We start from the raw sequence: 18,286 nt of genomic DNA, 5'->3' as shown, positions 1-18,286 counted from the left end.
TGGCTAAGTGAGCTTCAGGAAGGAAGGAAATTTGTGGTTTACCTCCACTTACTTTGGAACTGCTGGTTCCAAACATCTACTTCTATGCACAGTCATCTTATCATCTGTAAAATGGAGGCAACTCTAAGACAACAGAGTTACAGAGATGTTGCACAGCTCCATGTGTCATTGTCTTCATTTGTTTCAGAATACCGATAACATCTAAGCTACTACTGAAAGAGTGCTATATTACTTGGGGTCATCTAGTGCAGCTCTGTCAAAGTAAAGAAAAGGGACCTAGAATGACTATAATTTTCCCAAGAGGACACAATTATTTTATGGTAAATCTGGGACAAGAACCCTGATCTCTTTGATCCCATTCCATTGTTCTTTCATTGGGTTCTGAACAACCCAGAGAAATAAAGAGAAATAAAACTCCTGTGTGCTGTGTCACTGGTACAGGACATGGCAAGATTGGAATTGGAGCATTACATGTTAAGAGGTATCTGAGAAATTCTTCAAACTAATTGAGATATATACCAGGTACATAGAAAACAGTATGTTTTATGAAGATGATTCTGTGCAATGAACAGAGCTGGTAACACACACTGGAAGGTGAATTCTCATTTTCTGGCACCTTGAAAACTCCACCTCAACATGCACGTTAAAATAAACATTTGAACTGGGTCATATTTAATTCTGCATGCTCTTGTAAGTCAGCAAAATATTCCATATATCATTTAAGTTGTCACTCACTTTTTAACTTGACTTTCAATTTCTAAAAGTCTTTCCAAACATAAAACAGAGGTGGGAAAATGGTATATGGGAAGCTGCAGAGATGAAATAAGCTTATTTCATTAGGCATAAGGATGAATATCCAAACAACTTCTTCATGGCTGAAAGTGTCCAAATCTACTGTCTTCATTTTGTAGTCAAGGCTTCCGGAAAAATATGCTAACGGATTCCTTATTACCCGAATGCCCCATATCAGTTTCAGTAGGTATCATTATATATTATGGAAATTTTTCTCAGTGACAGTGAAAGACATCCTGGCTGAACATCCCCCTGCCCATGACACAGAGATGATGGTCTCAAGCTATCTTGAAGGCATTGGAGCCCACACTATCCGTTACTAATATTAATGGAGGATAAAACTTCATATTCTGTTTGCTCTATATTTGTTAAATCACTTCTTCCCTTCATTAAACTGGATGGCCCAAAATTGAGTCTGTAGTGTGTCTGTCATTGGAAACTGAACAAATTTTTGTTGGTTTTATTAATGTCATACGTTTCTAGGGACGGTCTATTCAATAACTAAGTCTAGTTTCACAGTTACAAATAAATTATGATGTAACTTTGAATAAATTAAGCTCATCATAAAGGAAGGATACTGAGAGTTGCTACTACCCCTTCCTTGAGGGGCTCTTGTAAAGCACTAAGTAAAGTAACAGAGGTGTATATGTATGCATATATTTTCAATGATATTTGTACAGACTTAAAAAGAACTCTACAGAATGCATTATAAAAACCTTAATGCTGTGTGTCCCTAGTTCCCAGCTCTCTCATTAAAACTACTTAAATGAACACAATCTTATCTGTTAGGATAGCTATCAGAGTACTCCAAATACTACTTCTTGCAGTACCCTGTCCCAAACATTTGCCATCCTCTTCCCATTAGTCCTCAAGTCAGAAGCCCCGAAGATCTGTTCATTAATTTATGAACACATTTCTTCATCCAGCCAAGAAAATTGATTGATTCCTTACCAAATTTCAGGCACCATTCTTCAGTATGATTTATAGGCATGTTCAGGAAATACAGCAGTGATTAACACAGATGAATATAGTCTCTCTTGAGCTGAGGGGGGAGACAAAAGTAAATAAGCAAATATAAAATCATAAGTATAGTGCTTCCCTGGTGGCGCACTGGTTGAAAGTCCCCCTGCCGATGCAGGGGACACGGGTTCGTGCCCCAGTCCGGGAAGATGCCACATGCCGCGGAGCGGCTGGGCCCGTGAGCCATGGCCACTGAGCCTGCGCGTCCGGAGCCTGTGCTCCGCGTCGGGAGAGGCCACAACAGTGAGAGGCCCGCGTACCGCCAAAAAAAAAAAAAGCTATGAAACCAAAACCCATGGATGGAGACCTACATGAAAGATGGAAGAGTATAATAATGGCCAGAGTACATTACTGTGGCAGAAGCAGCAGCCCTTAAGGAGGACAACTTTATAAATTACAAATCGGATTTAAATAGACAGGGAATTGAAAGTGGAGACATTATTTTCTGCAGAAGATGATGGACAGGGGAGAACAAAGAAAATAAAACTGAGATTGTTAACAAAATACAATGCTAAGCATATAAGTTAGGACTGAGTCCTTAACTTTCATTTTTGTTAATGACTGGGTGAGTATAGATTACTGACTACACAGAACAAAGCCTGGGAACACATTTTATATTTATGATCTTTGTGCCTAAAACTAGATTCTCCTGCAATTTAATATGACACTAGGACAATGACTGGCCAAGTTTTAGATTAATCACCCTTACACAAAGATTTTTCATTCATATAATCTCAAACAAACACTGCGTCACCAATTAAGTTCCAGATCCTATGCACTCTGGCTGAAGATATAAATATCTTGCAAGCCCAGCGTCACTTTCCTCTTTCTCTGGTAACAAATCACACTTTCTATTATGACAATGGCCCCAGTTATCGGCCCAGGAATAAACACTTGACTCAGGAAGAGCCAATTAAAGCCCTCCTTTAGAGTTGATCGAGAGCTTTAAGGTTAGAGTATTTCAATCTTATGAAATTTTTGTAAAACAAAATTATTTCAAAATCTACTAATTATTCTTTAAGTTCTAGAAACTGCATTCTGTGACTAAGAGGACAATTTATTTGCCGTCGTTTCTGCTCTGCCCACTTTATGTTTCTGTTATTGTGAGATAAAGACAGTGGGGAATGGCTAACCAATTCTGATTCATTCAACACATGAGTGCTTCTTAGGTACAAAACACCATTCTGAACATTGTCCGAGGTAAAAAGATAAATAATACCTAGCCCCTTATAATACCTAGCCCCTAACCCTCAAGGATCTTCCAGCTTAGCAAGGGAAATAAAACATGCACACAGATGACTGCAACAAAAAGAAGATAATGATTGCTGCCAGATGTTTGGGGAGAATGAGTAGAGCAAAGAGAGAACACAGAACAAGGCAACATTCAACAGTCAGCCAAGAACTATTTGTTGAGCAGTTGCAAGCTGTGACCTGGAAATGGAAGAGGAGAACATAGATCTTCACATGGGCAGGTGAAAAATCAAGTGCTATTACTTGTAACACAGCTCTTCAAATATATTTTTTGGCACCAAGTGCCTACTAAATAGCCTTAAATTAAAAACTAAATAAGGATACAGTCTCTATCAAATATAGCCTGAGGTACTGATGCCTAAATACTAGGATCACAGTATTTGTGTTCCCAAGGATGCCTTTCTATTGCTTTGCTTCTTTCCCCCTTTCCAAATTAGCTAATGCTGCCTTAACAGGATATCTATTTCACTTGTTCCAGCCTTTTTGATCCAATGTATTGAATAGCAGAATAGGTGAGTTACAAGAGGATATTTTGACTTCAAACAACAGAAATAAAATACTATATAACTGAAAAAAAAGAGGCAATCTTTCAGGCACATGTGGATCCAGGAGTTCACATGTTTTAACCAGGTCCCTTTCTCTCTTCCCCACCCCTTCTTCTCTCTGCCTTTTCTCCTCTCTGGTGTCTCTCATTATGGGATTCAAATATTTCCCTGTTTATGTGGGAGCTTCTGGCACAGCTGCAGGCTTATACGCTCGCAGCTCCAGGGCTGGCTGGAAGGGGCGGGCGCATCACAGCATAAGGTTGCACAAGGTGTGCACTTATATAGCAGGGCATCACATCTATGAGTGATGGATGATCACATTGTATACAGGGGTAGCTTCGCATAGCTTTTACATCACTTTTCTTGAAGATGGCAGTAAAATGGTATGTTTTTACAAAATCAAATAGTGTAACATTGTCCAAAAGATATACATAAAGCATTCAGAGGAAGGAGGCTCCTTTTTCTTTTAACTCCGGCACGGATTGTCTATTGGACAGTGGTAACCCTATGTCATCACCCTCGTTACTCCAGCAGAACTCCAGGGATTAGTCCTGCATAGCTCTTGTTAGCCTCTATTCCCTTCCTTGAACACTGTAGCCAGAAGGTTTTTTTCCTCCTCAAACCTTAAGTATTGAAACCTGGAGGAGGGGCATGTCTGAAAAGAAAATGATGGACTGGACTCTCCCTAGAAGGACGATAAATGGGTGGTCAACAAGAAAAAAAATATCCTCTGTACCAGGAAATGTTTGAAGTGTTGTTTGGGTATCAAAAAACGGGTGCCCTACACTTAAAGCAACAAAGGATATTGGTCTAAAAAGAACACCATGGCCAAAGGTGCATGGCCTATTTCAACAGAGGATTTGAAAGTTAAAAGTTAACCTGTAAAACATTCAATTCAATCTCATCATTTTACAGATGGGCAAAGTAAAACTCAGGCACAGGAACAGAAGTGCCAAGGTCATACAGGTGGTTGGTGGAAGAGACAACCAACTTCCCAACTTCTGACTTTTTAGGTGTGTGTGTGTGTGTGTGTTGTTTTGTTTATGTGCAAGGACATTTTTCTTTAGTACACTAACATTACAACAGAAAGTATAGTCTTGTTTTGGTTTTCTCTGCGCCCTCAATTCTGTATAAGACAGTTTCGCTGCCCTCCAACGGAAAGGCTCAGCAAGAGTAGAGACCACCATAAGCAGTACACGTGGGCACCAAGGGCAGATACATTGCCCTTCCTTGTGTAGGAACTAGGGCCACTTGTTGCTGGGCCAAGTTTGGGCTGGACCTGCAGGATGGGACACCTTTGAAAAACAGCTTCCTAACTGCACTACTACCTGCTCTGGCATCCTGATTCCACTCCCCAAACCCCCCAAATCTTCAGCCAGAAAAAAAAAAAAAAAGAATGGATCACTGGATCACTGGATCGATGGGGAGATTTCTGTCTGCTCCTCCTACTGTCACCTCTTTCTTGCTATTTCCTGCCCGAGGAAACCTGACATCAGCCCAAAAGCATCTCTGGAAATGGGTAGGAGGGAGCCTTACACCTGTCAGCGCCAGAGAAGAAAGTGCGCTCTGCAGAGTTCTCAGTTGTTCCATCTCTTGCGATGAAAGGAAGAAAAGGAGCGAATCCGCCACAGATTTACTGGAGACCAGGGTTACTTCATCCGGCTCCGGCCACAGTAACCCCTGAAGACCAAAGATGCATTTCCATTCCCAGCATTTCTTGTTGGCGTCTTTCCCTACAGGCTAGCCCAGTGCCTGGCCCCGGAGAAGTCTCTGCGTAAAGGTTCTTTAGGTCATAAATCAGGCTCCTGTGTGTATGTGTGTTTTTCTTAGGAAAAACTGGCACAGACGAATTAGCAGTAGAGACTGGGGTCTCCCTACTACCCTTCATGCTTGGCGGCATCACCTTCGACTACCTCGCATTCTCCCGGCGCTGACAGCCCCGGCTCCGGACCTCAGGGTTGGAAGCAGTCAGCCCCAGCTAGAACCGCCCTGTCCGGAGCTGATGCCACCCTGTGCCTAGAATGTGCATGTGGGTGCAGGCGGGCGAGCGAGCGGCTTCTACAGTGAGACCGAAGCAGGAGCTCAGCCTTCGCCTGCGACCTGCAATCCCCAGATTCCCTGGGGACCTCGAAACTCCCAATCGGAGGTACTCCCCCCGCCCCACAGCCGCCCACCCATTCCCTCCCCCCTTACCTCAGCACGCAGCCCCTCCCTGCGTGATGTTGCAAAACCGTGGGGAGGGTGGGCGCTGGGAAGGGTGGGGAGAGCCTGAGAGCGAGCGAGGGTGGGAGGGAGTGGGCGGAGGAGGAGAGGGAGCCGAACGCGCATTTAAAGCGATAGCCATCCTCGCTCTCTCCCCAGTGCTGGGCTGTTGGAGAGCTCGAGCTGCAAGCCACCGAGCGCGAGCTCGAGCGCGGCGCGCTGGCCGGGGAACCCGAGAGCGCACGGCGCCCCAAGCTGGCAGGCGCCGCGGGACCCCCCACCCTCGCCGGCTGCCCTTCCCCGGGCGCCCCTACCCTCCTCGCCCGCAGGAGACCCTGGGCTTCACCGGAGGAGCTCACCCCAAGGGGCCAGGACTCCGGCGGGCCCGCCACCGTCCCCTCCAGTGCCGCCGCCGCCGCCGCCGCCGCAGCCGCGGGAGCAGCACGGTCCAGCTGGGGAAGCTGCTCCGCGCCCTGACTTTGATGAAGTTTCCCTGCTGCGTGCTGGAGGTGCTTCTGTGCGCGCTGGCGGCGGCGGCGCGCGGCCAGGAGACGTACGCCCCGCACTCCATTCGGATCGAGGGGGACGTCACCCTCGGGGGGCTGTTCCCGGTGCACGCGAAGGGTCCCAGCGGAGTGCCCTGCGGCGACATCAAGAGGGAGAACGGGATCCACAGGCTGGAAGCGATGCTCTACGCCCTGGACCAGATCAACAGCGATCCCAACCTGCTGCCCAACGTGACGCTGGGAGCGCGGATCCTGGACACTTGTTCCAGGGACACTTATGCGCTCGAACAGTCGCTCACTTTCGTCCAGGCGCTCATCCAGAAGGACACCTCCGAAGTGCGCTGCACCAACGGCGAGCCTCCGGTTTTCGTCAAGCCCGAGAAAGTAGTTGGAGTGATTGGGGCTTCGGGGAGTTCGGTCTCCATCATGGTAGCCAACATCCTGAGGCTTTTCCAGGTAGGGGGGCGCTCCCTCCGGGGCAGAGCGCGCCGTAGCTCCCCGCGCTCTTTATCCTGAAGGCTGGCTTGGACTCCAGGGGTGCGGGGTCTGGTCAGCCTTCGCTCATTTCCACCCTGGAGATCCTGCCGAATCCCTCCCACCTCACCCGAGGAGGTACTTTCCCTGCTTGATTCATTTCCCTTTCATCTCTCCCCTGTCCGCGCTCCACTCCATCCGGCTTGACATTCTGGATTTATGGCCCCATTTAGAAGAAACAGTCTCCGAAAAACAAGGCGATGATTTAAATGGGTTTGCATTCGAGTGAAATATGGTTCCAAAACAGGCTTGTAAAAGTGCCGGGCTCCTGTGAGAGCCACCTAGGCGCAAGGAATATGAAAGATGAGAAGACGCCTAGAAACTAGGCATTTCTCAACTCCCCAGCTTCCCTGCCCCAAGCCGCCCGACAAGCTGCAGCTGCCTTGGAAAATTTCGAGAAGAGCTTAGGGAGGCAGTTCTTAAACCGAAGGCTAGGTCTTCACCTACATTTGGACGTGAATTGCCCATTTCGCTCGGGTTGGATTTCCCGACCTGTAACCTGTCTCTGCGAGGGCATGGGGCGGAAGGCGTGGGGACTGTCCTCAAGCGGGGAGAAGCCACCCGCAGACGTGCCCCCAGGCGATTTGCTCTGGGCAGTTGTTTGCACCGTCTAAACTGCCTTTGCGATCTGGCCACTGGCAGGAGCCGGGCGATCAGCTTTCTACTCCTGCCAGCTCAGAGCCCGGAGGTGAGCTCATGCTAACTGCGAAGCACAATCGCTTTCTCTGCACCCACCCTGTGCCCATCCTTTCCCACGACCTCCCTAACGCAGCCCCCAACCCCAGTCCTGGGTTTTGAGGACGATTCTCAGAGCCAGACAAGAAGGCGCCTGGAGGGAGGCAGTAGGGTGCGCTGAGCAAGGCCGGGCGGTCCTCTAGCTCCGGGTGCAGGCGGGCAACGGCGGAAGATGCGAGGACGGCGGATCGGGCCAGCTGAGCCGTGGGCGGTGCTGCAGTGCTCTCTCACCGCCTGCTCCCGCAGCCTCGGCCCCACGGCTCCTGTGCCGCCCTGGGTATAGATGGATGGCTTCTGGATGAAGAAATTGAGTTTCAGGGTCTGCGTGACTATGGATTCTCTTGTTTCTCTGTCTTTCTTCCTGTGTGTCTCTCTCCTTGTGTCTCTTTTCTCCCTGCTGTTTTTTTTTTTTTTTTTTTTGGTCTCTCTGTTTTTATGTTCTCCCTTTCAATTTCTGCCTCTCTTTTCCTTCTCTACCCCTATATCCAAGTTTTTTGTTCATCTCTGTCTTGAAGTGATCCTTTCCTAATGCACAGCTCTCTCCCTGCCTGGTAGGACCCAAGCTCAGTTAGTCCCTTCTCCAGATGTTCTGGCTGACCCTTATGCTCCCCATAGCTAAAAAGTTGGCTCCCTCTCAAGTGCCTTTCCTGAAGCATGTTGGGTTTCTGGAGGGGACTCCTTGTGATTCAAGCTGTCACTACATCAGCACCCAGGAGTATGAAGCTTGTGTTTGTGCCAGAAGGAGGGGTGCCTGTCTAAAGCTGCAGCCTGGTATGGCCCCTCTGAGCCTCTGAGCATCTCTAGCACCTCTTGAGTATGCCACCATGGAGATCTCTAGATGTTTGCAAGGCCAAAAGTGCTTCTGGGCAGCCTTCACTTTGAGGTAATGCTTTCAGGAAGAGACTGGGTTGTTGTAAGCAAAACCCAGAAGCACTTCCTTTACCTCTGAGCTTAAACTAGAGAACCTGAGGAGGCAGCGCTGCAGGGAGGATGAGGCCAGAGGTCACCTGAGAACCACAGGGGCAACTCACAGTAGTTTTACTGGAGCTCTGGGGGTTGAAGGCACATTTGCTGTTTGACATTTTTAAAATTATTTTGGTGCCTTCACTTGGAGCTTGGGCAGTACTGCAGATGGGCCTGCCTGTCGAAAAAAGAGTGAAATCTTAAAGTCAAGAGAGAGCTTGCCGACTAGGCTGAAGGATTGTGTTTGCTGAAAAAGATTCCAGGGGGAGCTGATTCCTTCTCTGGTGTGTGGATCTGAGGCACTTGCAAGAAAAGAGAACGCTTGCCTTATGCTTAGTTCCCCCGTTCCCTGGGCTGGGAAGGAAAGGAACTGAATGCCAACATTAGCAGTGTGGGTTGGGACCAAAACCATTCAGAGAAAACACTGTCATTTTCCTCTAATTTGCAAATTGCAGCTATTCATGTTGGATTGAACAGCTGAGGGAAAAGAGCCCCCAGTTTTCACCTGCATCTTTGAGAAGAGGCTGGTAGTAGGAGGGATGCACCAACTTGTAGCTTGTGCTGCAAGCTGGATATAAGCTTGGTGTGAGCATCCTGGTTAACCACTGCCCATGTTCAAATATACAGAGATAGATTCCAACAATCTCTTCCCGTAGCCTTATTTTTGCGTGTGATCTTAGAAGCTCCTGGCATGTAAGTCCAGTCCCCAGTTTCCCAGCCTCTGTAAACCTGCAAAATGAATAGAGAGAATAGTGGAACACAGACCCATTGTTCAAAGACACAGTCACTTTAGGGAAAGAAGAAAAGAACGGGTAGGTGAATCTTCTCTGGGATTGCAGGGTTCAGCTCAATGAAGACTGTCCTGTATAAAAGAAACTCCTCTAAATGGTTGAATTCTTAGCTCTCCAGAGATCTGAGTTTTCTTTTCCCCAGTCCCTGTGGGTTGCTGTGGGGAATGTGCCAAACCTATCATTTGAGATAAAAATTTACAGTGAGGTAAGCTTCTAGGCTGGGGGAAGGAAGACTTAGTGACTGAAATGGGGGATGCTAAGCACTGGGGGGCAAGAAGGAACAAGGAGCTAGTAATGGATGTAACAGATGCTGCAGCTGCCAGCAAAGCCTGGATTGAACTTCCTTCCTGAAAATGAGGACCCGGGCAAGAATGACCACTCAGATGTAAACAGTGTCTCTGACTGGGAATTCTCATCTGCCTGCCGGTGGGCCAGAGCTGAGCAAGTCCTTTCTCTCCTCTGTATGCACACTGAATTGGTTAGTAAGTGACATGTCAGAGGACAGGAATCATATTCAGTGGATCTTTCAAATCCAGGAGTTTGAGGCTAATGAAATTAGTGTGTGGCCAGGGCTCTGCCAACTAGAAGTAAGTCACTTGCAGCCACCCTGCAATGCATTTTCAGCCTGAAGGGAGCATCAGGGAGGAATTTCGGGAGATTTGTTTCTGAGCCTGTATAAAATAATACTCTCCTAATGCTAAGAAAGATTAAATGTAAATTAATATTGACTACGAGTAACATATTTAAAAAATAATCGCCGAGTGGGGGATGGCTTAAAGTGGAGAGATTATATAGTATGGTGTCCAAAGACTAAATCTCCCCTGACCACTGTTTCATGGGCTATAAGTAAGATATATTACAATGGCAATTAATGGGAACGTTTTTAGTCAAGGCTTCTCTGCTATTGACTTGAGAGCAAACACTCTGAGAGTATAAATTACTCTTGCTATGTGCTGACTCTGAATGAACAATATTTCATGTGCAGTGACATGGTCTAAGCTATAGACTTGGAATTGAATGGCATCTGTTTCAATTGTTTTGTTCTCTCAAGAGCAACTAGATAGAAAAAAAGTGGTCAATTTGACCCTTGTGGGAGCGTGTTGCAAATCTAAACCTGTGTCCCTCATACCATAAATGAAATACATTTGTAAATTTGTAAGTGTTTTCCTTCTGTTCATTGATGCTTGAGTATAATCTCAAACTTTGGGAGCAACACTTTACACATAAGTACTTGGTTTTCTTCCTTTCTTCTTTCTCTTTCTCCTCTCTCTCTCTGTTTCTCTCTCTCTCGCTCTCTTTCTCCATCTTATGTAATTGGATAGAACTGGGCACCTAGGATGATGTGGTGTTACTATAGTGGGATTTTTTTTTTTTTAAAAATCAACTCTAACTTACCCTTTTAAAAATTTCATAAATACAGGTGTCGGTGCCATTTGGAATAGTCTCTATAACAATTTCTGTCTCCACATTTACTGTGTTTCAGCAAATTTACCTAACAGATGGTGAGTGGGCAATTTTTAAAGGGGCATTTTTTTAAAAGAGCGGAGAGGGAAGGAATTAGAGACAGGCACATACTATATTTGAAGTTACCTCCACGTGTATTTTATGTACGTATACCCATACAATTAAGAAGTCTTTGGATGTTTTATCTTCAAGAATAATTCAGATAATGGATTACTTGAATATCATAAACATTTAGGGTTTAACAGATTTGTTACATACAGACGTTGTATCATGGATTTAAAAGACCATAGCCAGCGGGCAGCGGCGGGCGGAACGACCGAGGGGCGACGCGGGCTGGGCGGCGGGTGCGGGGGTCCGTGCTTCCTCGTGGTGGAGGGCTGGGGTTCGCCGGAGACGCCGGGTTGCTCCGCGTTGCCAGGTTACCGAGCGCGTGCCCCGCGCCCGCTCTTCCGCCCGGGCCGCCCTCGGCGCCGCCTGAGCCGTGGTGCGGGCTGCGCGGGGCGTCGGTTCCGCGGAAGCCTGGGTAGGGCGCTGCGTGCGGGACTCTCGTCGCTCGTGGACGGGGCGCGAGCGCGCGGGGGACGTAGGGCGCCGACCTGGGGCTCCCCGGCGCTCCGGCTCCGCTCAGGGCGCCCGCTCAGGGGCCTCCGGCGCGAGGCCCCCTTTCTGGTCAAGATGGCGGCGCCCGGGCGGGCCGCGCCGGGATGAGCTGGAGCTGGGCCCGGAGAGGGACGAGTCTGCCACGCCCAGGACCTGGACCCCGCGCTGGTCTCCAGTCTCCCGGGGAGCGGCGGGTGAGTGGGTGCGGCCGCGCGTAGGTCCTTCTCGTGGGGTGGTCAGCTCTCCGTGCGTCCGCAGACTTCTTTCCTCTGATAGTCAGATCTGGGGTGGCCCAGGTTGGAGGCGAGGGTGCTTGATTGGGGAAACCTGAGGGGTTTAAGGACTCTGTTGGGATCGTTTCAGACCCTAGCAAGAAGCTGAGCAAGTTTTCTCCTGACTCTCTTCCCGGCTAAGTTTTCTCCCTTCTCTGAAGACGCTAGCTTTTCTGAATCACTTTGTTACCCGGGGGGATACAGTTGGTGGTTCTGACCGTGGAACGTAGGACCCGGCGCAGGGAAGCCTGAGCTGGTTCTAGTTACTTTGTTTGCAAAGCACTTGTCTTGTCTTTGGAATCTTTGTGTATGTAACCAACGTTGGGAAGAGCCAGCGTTTTCTCCTCCAAAACACTGCGAGGGGTAACTTTATACGTAAGAAACAAGTGGGCGTTCACATCCATCTCTTTTCCAACCACTGAGCCTTGGTTGTGTTTCCTTTCTTTAAGTTTGTCTCGTTTTGAAGTGATAACAAAAGCAAACAAAAAAGACCATAGCCAATTACACAAAGTATACTCTAGTCTCAGTCCTGCCATTAATTAGCTATGTTACCTTAAGTCATTTAATTTTTCTAGGCCTCATTTTTCTCATGTGATGTTTTTTCTTTGAAAAAGTATAGTTTCTAGAAGCCTCTAATCTCTGTGTCATAGTTCAGCTTGGAGAAAACCTGTTCTTATCCAAACTCCATGACATTGTATTTCCAGCTCCAACTTTGGACTTTGAGTGAGTTGGGGGCAACTTTTTAAGGATATTTTCACACAGCTTTTTTAGTTAATATCAGTCTAGCTGACTTGTCATACTCAGACTTTCTCCCATATTCTTTTACCAGTGTGTTCCTTAGTCATATATATAAAGACTGTTGTGGGAAAAATGACCTCCTGGGTCAGCTTACTGCATGGTCATCGACACGGGGCAGGGAGTAAGATTCTGTGGATTTTACAGAAGCAGATACAGGTTTCATTATCCATGTCCTCTCCCCTTTCATCTTACAAAAACAGCAGGCTTTTCTTGGAGAACTGCCGGATAATGCCATCCTGCCTCCTCACGGGCCCCGGGGATGAGTCGCCCAGGGACTGAACTCCAGTAAAGCAGGTGATTGGCTCATGGGTAGGCATCTGACCTCGGCTAAGTCTATCAGACTCCTCCCCAGGACTTTTCTCTCAGAGAAACATGGAAGAATTGTCTTTTCTCTCTGGAATTTCTAAGCTGGGGAGATATGACTCTGGGACTCCCAGTTACCATCCAGCACAAGAAGAGACTTTCTGTAAAATAAAGTCTTGCAGAGGTAAGCAGGGCTGAGCGATGGAGAGAGAGCTGGAACCCTGCTGATACTCTGGAACTTCCAGATCCAACTGTATCTGAATATGGCTGCATCCCTGAATTTCTAGTACTTGTTTGTTGAGGTTGTTGTTGTTGTTTGGTTTTTGTTTTTAAATTTCCTTTGACTATTTTGAATTTGTTTTCAGCCATGTGCATTTGAAAGCATCATAGCTAAAAGAGCTAATTTCCTACATTAATGTCAGGTTTGCTGAGTGGCATTCCTGAAGTGAAAAATAATATCCGCTATTTTCTTTAAATAAAATCCTTCTAGCTCAGGTTTGAGATATTCAAAACTCAGCCTCCTACCCCCCTCTTTTCCAACATTTACTACGTCACCTTGAAGCATTTGTGACCACATCTTTCCCATCTAGACGCAGTTGAGAGAGAGAGCAAAGACTTCTGATATAAACTGCAACCTATACGCCTCCTACCTGGAAGCTTTAGAACATACTTGATTCTTGTCATTAAAGCAAATCTTTTGTTGTTGTCTCCAGGGCACAGAAGCATTTTCATGGCATAATGGAGTACAAAGTACATTAAGCCTAACTCTACTTCTCACCCTCTTTTACTTTAAATAGGCAGAAAAGAACAATCTCAAACACATTTTCCCAACAAATAAAACACATATACGATTATGTTTAGAAGACGTTTATGCAGCATATAGTTAGACTGATTAATTAATGGACCTTTCGCCAATTGGCACAGTAAATATATATGTTCAATGTGCTTAATTAAAAAGAAGACAATAACATATTTTTACAGGTTAATTATCTGAGAAGAGTATTGTGCCAGCACACTTGATGCTACAGTATTTCATGTTTGACAGGTAATCTTCTTTCAATTCTATTTACCGCTAAATGTTTCTTGGATCGAGCTATTAAATTATAAGGTCAAAAGTAAAATGATATGAAATTACAATGATAAAGGGGCACATATCCCACTTTATGAGAATAGAAGTTCTAATTTCTTTTCAATGCTACTAGTAGTGACCACAGTACTAATTTGAGCCCTTACTATGAGCCACTGTGCCCATATACATTTAGTTCTTACAGTAGTTCTGCAAAGGGCATATAATAATCCACACTGTAAAGCTGAAGAAAGTGATTCTCATAGCTGAAAGTCACATAGCTGGTGAGTGGCAAAGTCTAGATTCAAACTTGGAGTCGTCTGACAATGCCCGGGTTGTTGACCACTATGTACACTGCTCAATTGTTGCACCAATAAAGAAGTGCTTGAAATAATTATAGATTTGCCTACCCTGAAACTGCAGTGATTTAAAGACATCAAAGTTGCCAGTTGCTTAACCACATCTACTTACAGTAAGAAATTATATTTTATTTCATTTCTCAAACAAGATTAATTCTGCAGGCCCATAGAAACTTGAGCACACAAATCCTACCTCCAAATGAAAGATGCTTGTTTTCCACTATTCAACAGATGGCCCTGTACAGAGGCAATAAATATATAGTAGAATTTTCATTCAAATAAATGAGAAGAGAGGTTTCTTCTTGTCCTGATTCAGTGCCCATCATTATGGATTATGATGGCTCTTCCCAAACTTTACTTCATTCACTCCACTCTTTCTACAAAACTCCAGTAATGGAATCCATCATTCAGATATATGTGCAAAGCGAAAGGACTGTATTAATACAGTTGCTGAAAGTCAAGTTGATAGAGCACAGGAAATACATCCTAATAAATGCAACATTAATGTTTGTGTGGGCCTTGGAGTGAGGGGTAGAAGAATTTTCAGTTTAATGGAATATTTTGCCTCTTGCTATGAAAGTGTGGCTTAATAGTCTTGTAATTGGTCATTTACAGAATCCTCCATCTCTGGGTTTCATGCTTTCTTTACTCTGCAGCTGTTGATTCCGTCTCTTGTTCTGGATGGAAGATAGCAACGAAGCCACTTCAAGGGGCTCAGCCTGCCTTTTTGTGTTATTGTTTAGATGAAGATATTTCCATTTATTAAAGCACACTATTTAAACATTTTTATCATGTTTCAAACTTGACTGTGTTCTGAAGGTATGAGCACAGGCAGACATAATGGGGGATGTTTTCCAGGAGAGAACATAGACCATACCCTTATCAAAGGAATTATCAGAATTTTCATGTATGGATTGAGAATCAAATTCTGGAGTTAGACCTGAATTTAAATTCATACTCACAACTTATTACCAGTCTCATCTTGATTAAATGGTTACCACACTGCTCATCAATTTCCTTATCTTTGAAAGCGGAATAAGAGAAGTATGCCTGGTGGAGTTACACATAAAGCTCATCTGATAGAATATTCATAAGGATTTTGCACAAAATATACATGGAAATATTTTAGCACCGAGTTTAGCATGCGATTCGTCTTCAGTACATTTAAGAGCTATTATTTTATTGTTATTATGCTATCATTAAATATCACTATTACTTAAATGTCATTATTGCTAAAATTGCTGTAAAACTACCGCAATAACGCATGATGAATTGCCCTCTTCTGTTTCCTTTGTTTAAATGGAAAATATATATATAAATCTAGACAGAGAACACTTTAGTGATCCTATTCAGTGGAGTGAGAATTTCCATGGCCCTGATTAAAACAAATCCTGAATTGCATGGACTTAAGATAGCAGAGAGGGGCTTCCCTGGTGGCGCAGTGGTTGAGAGTTCGTGACCCGATCCGGGAAGATCCCACATGCTGCGGAGCGGCTGGGCCTGTGAGCCATGGCTGCTGAGCCTGCGCATCCGGAGCCTGTGCTCCGCAACGGGAGAGGCTGCAACAGTGAGAGGCCCGCGTACCGCAAAGAAGAAAAAAAAGATAGCAGAGAGGCTAAGAGATTTGAAGTTAGACATCCCCAAGTGTGAATTCTACTGTGACCCTCTTCTAGCTCTAGAACCTTGAGGAAGTTACTTAAACTTTCTGAGCTTTACTACTAGTTTCCTCATCTGTATCTTTTTCAGGACTATTTATCAAGGATCTTCCTGTTCTCTATGCTTGGACGTATCAATGAATAAATTAGACAAGAGCCTTTGCCTGCTTGCGCCTTCTTGCATGCTTTCTCCCTCCTTACACTCTCGTGTGGAAACGGATGTTATAAATAAATTCTATGCTTTGTCACAAGTTGATGGACGCTACGGGATAAGGAAAAGGATGTGAAGCTCACTGAAGAGGCTTGGGTTGGGAGTGCTGGAGGAGTGTACAGGTAGGTTCTGATTTTAAATAGGGTAGTCAGGGTGGATTTTATAAGTTGACATTTGAGCAAAGACTTGAAGTGAGGGAGTTGTCAGAATGTATGATGGGGAGACCACTCCCTGGGAGCAAGAATAACCAGAATCCTCCATCTCTGCCAGAGTTTTCTGCCAAAACTCTAAGGCAGAAATATGCCGGGCAACTTGGAGGAATATCAAGGAGGCCACCCTGGCTGACTTAGTCAGTGGGGAGGAAGAGACAGCAGGAGGGCTGGAGGTCGGATATGTGATGGGATGGCTTGGGTAAGTCCTGGGAGGCCATCACATGCATTGTGTCTTTTACTCTAAACGTAGGCAGCCAGGGGCAGGATTTTAGCCGAGGTGTGGCATGAACTGTCTCTTGTTTGAAAAGCACAACTCTATCTGTGGCCTTGAGGATGTGGGGAGAGAGTGGAGTCAGGGAGAATCTCGGGAGGCGACTACAGGATCCTCGGGGTCTATGTTGGTGGCCTGCACCAGGCTGCTAGCGGCTGGTAATTCTCAGAAGTGGCACATTGGGAAGGTTGTGACAGCATTTCGTGGTAGATTGAATGCAAGAATGGAAAGGAAGAGGGGGTCAAGGGTGAATTCGAGATTTAGGGCCTGGGGAACTGGAAAGGTGTGGTTACTGTCACCTAAGATGGAAAAAGTTTGGGGTAGAGCATGTTTGGGGGATTAAAGACCAGTTTTGGAGGTATAAGATTTGAGATGTTTTCGTGACGTCCAAGTAGAGATGCTGAGTACACAGTTGGATACACAAGTCTGCAGTTCTGAAGAAAGGTGTAAACTAGAGATACACTTTAATACAATGGAGATATTAAGAATAATTACATGGAAGCGCTATTTTAAAGATAAAATGAAGTAATGCAATTAGCACTCTGTCTTCTCAAAACATTTAATAACTGTTAGCTAAAATAATTACCTGCAATGAAAAAATACCTATAGTTTGTTTTGTTGTTTGCAGTAAAAGTGAATAAAATGTCACAATTATTTTAGTAGTATTTGTGACACAGTAGTTTTAGTTAAGACACCATGACTACAAACATTTACAATAAACCTTTCAGCCTCCTACTTTTCACTCTGATAGGGTACTTGGAACCATATTTTGTAAGGTTTAAGTTAGTTGTCATAGGGTACCTCTTTAATTAGAAGTACTTCTGAACTGTCTAGTTCCATGCAGTTTTATATACATATATGTATAATTATTATTTTATGATTTATCAAACTCAGTTGAAAATTTGCATCACTGATATACATTAGAATTTAAGCATTTACCCAGGTATTCAAGGAAAAAAATGTACTTGTCTTGTAATTTCCATAGGGGTACTTACTTTCACATCTTCCCTTCACTTTGCAGTCGAAAACATGGCAGGGGAAATATTATCTTACTGGTCTTTGAGTTCCCCTTAGCTATCTGCAAGTCCTTAAACAGCCTTTGTGGCTTAACCAAAATTCTCTTCCATCTTCATTCCGCTAACAGATATTGGTCTAAGCATGTACTTATACTAAAAAATGCATGACCACGTTGTCTCTACACATCTATAATTTTATGTTAACACTATCATTATGTAAGCTATACTTTAATTGTAATTATAACAGATTTTATGTCAACACACATCCATTTCTAGTGTTCATCTGGTGTTCAAGGGGAGAGCAGCATCTCGTAAATGTTATCAAAATATAACATCTGAAGAATAGAACAGAGGGTAATTGTGTAATTCTGTATTCACTCTAATTAAGTTCAGTGGAGTTGGCATAATAGAATTAAGATGAAAAAAAAAAAGACATTGAGGTACCATGGCTCCCTCTCCTAACACACCCTTTTCGTATCCGAGAGCAGAGACTCAGCACCTTTCTGTACAGAAATGGAGACAGGAAGAGGCCAGAGGATGAATGACAGGCACGAATGAGGTGGAACTTTGAAGAGCAACATGGAAATGAAATACTTCTTTTGTATTTGGTAGGTGGGGAAAATGTACCAGCGTGTATGCCTACTGGGACCACGTTTTCCAGAACAGTTAAGCCCGGTGTCAACTATGCTGTCCCACCTTCCTCGTAAGTAGGAACATACT

The 18,286-nt window shown here is 45.0% G+C and overlaps 1 protein-coding gene and 1 long non-coding RNA gene across 2 annotated transcripts in view; both read left to right on the top strand.

Annotated features, from left to right (window-relative positions):
* The first annotated feature begins 11,480 nt into the window (after positions 1 to 11,480).
* Positions 11,481 to 15,169, top strand: LOC309829604. The gene is made up of 4 exons (XR_014297419.1): positions 11,481 to 11,597; positions 12,674 to 12,782; positions 13,758 to 13,821; positions 14,858 to 15,169. It is a non-coding gene; the product is annotated as an uncharacterized lncRNA (long non-coding RNA).
* Positions 15,170 to 16,180: 1,011 nt separating this feature from the next.
* The window catches only part of LOC309829603 (uncharacterized protein), a 71,290-nt gene continuing 69,184 nt past the window's right edge, over positions 16,181 to 18,286 (top strand). The window contains exons 1-2 of the mRNA XM_082665613.1: positions 16,181 to 16,189; positions 18,179 to 18,269. Coding sequence (XP_082521739.1) covers positions 18,202 to 18,269 — 68 coding nt within the window. The 5' untranslated portion in view covers positions 16,181 to 16,189; positions 18,179 to 18,201. The remainder of the gene's footprint in view (positions 16,190 to 18,178; positions 18,270 to 18,286) is intronic.

Source organism: Grampus griseus, assembly GCF_964374135.1.
Source record: "Grampus griseus genome assembly, chromosome: 11".
Classification (NCBI taxonomy): domain Eukaryota; kingdom Metazoa; phylum Chordata; class Mammalia; order Artiodactyla; family Delphinidae; genus Grampus; species Grampus griseus.
This window is presented reverse-complemented; position numbering and strand designations above follow the sequence as displayed.